The sequence below is a fragment of the Azolla caroliniana genome, unplaced genomic scaffold (assembly GCF_043228905.1).
Source record: "Azolla caroliniana isolate FFs.n. ecotype wild unplaced genomic scaffold, voAzoCaro1.0.p SCAF_1, whole genome shotgun sequence".
Taxonomy (NCBI): domain Eukaryota; kingdom Viridiplantae; phylum Streptophyta; class Polypodiopsida; order Salviniales; family Salviniaceae; genus Azolla; species Azolla caroliniana.
In genome coordinates, this window is record NW_028230436.1 from 32080197 (window position 1) to 32084387 (window position 4191).

General features: G+C 37.4%; 1 protein-coding gene across 3 annotated transcripts; it reads left to right on the top strand.

Moving 5' to 3' along the window:
- The first annotated feature begins 761 nt into the window (after nucleotides 1–761).
- On the top strand, nucleotides 762–3926 carry LOC147869803 (uncharacterized). 3 transcript variants are annotated; one of them, XM_087333296.1, is made up of 3 exons: nucleotides 762–1186; nucleotides 1523–2965; nucleotides 3624–3926. In XM_087333296.1, exons 1-2 carry the CDS (start codon nucleotides 873–875, stop codon nucleotides 2787–2789), a joined length of 1581 nt encoding a protein of 526 aa, XP_087189422.1. In that variant the 5' UTR covers nucleotides 762–872; the 3' UTR covers nucleotides 2790–2965; nucleotides 3624–3926. The 3 variants fall into 3 exon arrangements, with proteins under 3 accessions (XP_087189422.1, XP_087189418.1, XP_087189429.1); XM_087333292.1 differs by having other exon boundaries at nucleotides 3646–3926; XM_087333303.1 differs by having other exon boundaries at nucleotides 3663–3926.
- Nucleotides 3927–4191: the final 265 nt, after the last annotated feature.

Sequence of the window (4191 nt, forward strand, 5' to 3'; positions counted from 1 at the left end):
TGAGGAGCACTTGAAAACATATTGCAATAAGATAATCTTCATTAGCTTTGGAAGGCATTCTTTGACCGTCTTAGCCATTAGAACTACGAGTTCCACGAGAGATTACCTATTTTGTTGTTTCAAATTAAGGCCTTCATCCATGGTGATACATATAATTTTGCACCCAAGAGTATCTTGGAGCAGAATGTAGGCGATATGCGATCACACCAGAATTGTGAAAGCCTGACGCGGTAGAAAGCAACATCAGAGATTCACGACAAAGATTCTTTTTGCGTGGTGGCATCTTCCCCTCTCATAGGCTTCTCCACACCGGACAATTCTTTGCAAACGACAACAAAGAGCCTTTTTTTACCTACATCTAGAATGGTCGAGTCATGGGACGATGAGACAATGCATGGAAGGAAGGACCAAAACTTTAATCAAGTGGGTAGGAGGTTCATGACGTGGGAAAAGAAGTGGAGACGATAAGTGAATGAAGAGGTGGTGTCGATTTAGAGAAGGGGTGGAGGAGGGAGACATTGCTATTCTAACTTCTATAAAAGTAGTTCCCCCATTAGAAGAACTTAAACCCCTGTTCTCCGAGTCTCCACTCCCCTGCTCCCCCCCCCTTCCTCTCCTCCTCTTTCTCTCCCATAACTCTGTCACATCATCGCGATGCCCTGTAAAGGTCTTGAACCTTTGATGTAACCTCCTCCATTATGTTTATTACTCCCCCATGATGTTCTTGCTTCAAGGTCGCAATCGACGACGGCACCGCTTGCTTGTATGTAGCTCACATACATGTATCTCGATCCTTATCACTCCAAAATGGTACTGTTTCAGGGACGACATTTGAATGGGCAAACACTCATACGCGCATACAAACATGAATCATGAAGTCCAGTGATACAGTACTTTCTGCTTCTCAACAGGATCACCAATGTTATCTATGCCATCCTCATGCCTTGAATGCAAACACAAATATCGCAAAAGCTTGTCTTATCAAGTCCGAATTAGACACGACAAGCACTGCTACACATGTTGGGCTCATCGACGTTGTTAATGCACATGCTATCATCGATGAAGACAATGTACATGTTAAGGAAGAAGGAGAAGAAGAAAAAAAAGAGATTGCATATTATGTTGGTCACATGCCTACAACGATGTTCAAGGAGGTCATGATGCCATCTCCACCTTTCTCAATCAGGTATGTTATGAGTAATCCTCCTACCTACTACTTCTGTCTATATTCCAAATTGTGAAAAAGAGAGTTTTTACTTGCATATTTTGTTCAAGTCCCCCATGTTTTTATTTTCATTAACTTGTCTAGGGTTGGGATTTCTTTGTACTTTTTCTGTTATCGAGTTACAGAAGAATGTTTTAATGATATTTGATTCACATTCAGTGAAGAGAGATATACAATAACTCACAGCCCCGTTTAAGAAAAGAGAAGAAAAGAATGTGTAGTAAGAGGGATGATGAAATTATAAAAATCTTGGAGATTATAGTAAAAGCTCACTGCCCTATTTAAATGAAATGGCAGGCATTTTGTTTCAAGTGTTCGTCGCAAAGATTTCCTGAAATGCTGGCCATTCTCCAAGAGAATCTTGGAGCAATGCTTGATGCATGGTATGAAGTTGGATCTACCACCCTTCAATGAACCCCCTGGTCCACCTAACAACATCAAAGACGATGACAATAAAAATAACATCAACAACTACTCTAACTCCAATGACAAGAAAAACACCAGCAATGACATCCTTATTAACAAGGATAATAATAACAATAACAACATCGACAGACATCTCTCAAATGCGAATTTTGGTATTCAAACTTCATGTTCTGGAGATACTAAAGTACAATCTGAAAGTATGAAAGAGAATTTAATGTTGTTAACTCCAAGTTTAGCCTCAACCCATCATGAATCTTATTTTGAGAAGATTGATCATGGATTGCCAAAGATGTTCTCACGTGATTTTCAAGCCTCACATGATTTCCTGAAAAAGGAATCAGAAGAAATAGAAAGCACACATTATTCCCGTTGTTTTGATGGGGATGCAAATTATGTCAATAATCCACTGATAGTGGAGCTGACAACAGAGTACATGGAAAGTAATCAACCAACTAGTGTGCAGACAACTTCTAAAATTTCAACCTTTAATGCATCAAAGGATCTTGTTGGATTAGCAAACACCTTTAATGCATTAAAACCTTCACACTCTGAAAGTGGCCCCATAGAAGATTTAGTCCTTGAAAATAGCTCCATTCTGGATATAAATATAAACGATAATGTAATGCATGAACATCTGAAAAATCAAAGTGATATTTTTCGGTTCACAATTAATAGGTCTTCAACAACTGCTTCATTTAATGATATGAATGAAACAAGTCTAGAAAATCCTATTTCTTCAAATGCATCAATACGTCAGGTTTTAGCTGAGCAAAATATCGCATATCAAAATGTAAATATTGAAGAAATTAGTGGGGATCTAAGCATCACTGTTGGGAACAGTTTCACACCATGCGAGTCTTTGTTAGGACATCCTATAAGGAAAGGCGAAGAAGGCAAAAATATGCAGATAATTCCATATCCTTCAGTGCTACAAGTTAATTGTCCAGTTTGTTCAAAGTTTTCCACTACTTCAAATACCGCGTTGAATGCACACATGGATCATTGTTTGATGACCGATCGAACCCAACAATTCAGCTCGCCCAAAAGGAGAATGAGGGTAAAGAAAATGCGCTTCATGGTGGATATATATGCTGTTGCACCTGCTTGTAATACTCCTGAAGAATTAAAGTCTCCATGAATGGGATACTTCGTTGAAATGCATGATTGGGAACGGAAGATTTGAACTTCAGTCATTTACTTCATCATTTTAACAAACATAGCAATAAGCTCAAGGGAGAAGATTTCTAGAACCAATTTCAGTTCGTCTTCATATAATCAATTTAGAGAGGAGGCAGGATGCAATTTGATAACGAGGTATTATTTTTCCCCTTTTTCTCCAATCTTAATTTCCAACTTTGAAAGTCTTTCTAAAGTGGGCAAAATACATTTCCCCTGTTTCTTAGCATTTTTCGCAGTTTAAAAATAGATGCTAAATGTGAAGTAGTTGTGGTACATGGTAGAAGATTATGCTGAGGTGAGCCGCTTGTTTCCATAAGTTCACTTTCTTCATGGAGTCGACCCATTTTCCCTTGACCCTGTGTGATATAGCCTTATTGTTTGTGATTTTTGCCCCTTTCTACATATTTGCGTCAGGTGACAAACTTTATGGTGAATCCTGATGGTAGTGATCTTCTATCTCTTTTGCATGAGGTTCGTCTAATAGTGCAACTTTTACTCAGTACTTATGATATATCTATGCCTTACCATTACAACAATAGAAACCAGAAGTAATACTGCCAAGACAAATAATGTTTGAATTAGGGACCAAAAGCTTTTACTCTTAACCATTATGCTATTACAATATTTATTATGTATGTAGTAAAAGTAGTCTATTTTGCTGACTGACTGCTCTACCTTGCTTTGACTGGTTCTTGCTGCTGTATTTCCTCTACTTTTTACTCTCTTAATGCCAGTTTTTGGGTATCTGTTTGTAGATCGATGAAATTTCTTTTCATTCTTGTCATTTTCATAGATTAATGACCAAGACTGGATAGTTGTAATATTGTGGCAGAGGCAAAGGGAGGGAATTGGAATCAAGGAAACGAAACATTATGAACAAGGTCACCATTTGTGCCAGATTGTCTCAAACAAAACAGGCTACATAAAGTCTTGGATTCAAAAATTTATCATGCTTGTGTCATCAGGCAACATCATCCCATTTTTATGATCGATGATTGTAGGCATTCCTTTCTGACCTTTCTCTTTCTTATTTTGTTTTAAGGATTTAATGACAGATGACTTGAAGCTATTTGAACAATGGAAATTAATTTCCTTTCAAACCCTGTTCAATACTTCTATTGTTGTAACCATTCTCCTTTCTTATTCTTATTTCTCATCCACTGTGATTCTTTGGAACAGTATGTTCAGAAGACATGGTATTTGAATATTGCAAACATAGTATCATAAATATGACTATTGTTGTAATCATTCTCCTTTCTCATTCTTATTTTTCACAAGACTATGATTCATTGGAACATTATGTCTAAGAGCATTTTCCGTAGAAAATGTTCCAAACATAGTATCATCAGTAGGACTATTGT

Coding starts and splice junctions, on each gene's coding strand:
- LOC147869803 (XM_087333296.1), top strand. CDS start 873: ATGAAGTCCAGTGATACAGTACTTTCTGCTTCTCAACAGGATCACCAA. Junction 1,187..1,522: donor TCTCCACCTTTCTCAATCAG/GTATGTTATGAG, acceptor ATGAAATGGCAG/GCATTTTGTTTCAAGTGTTC.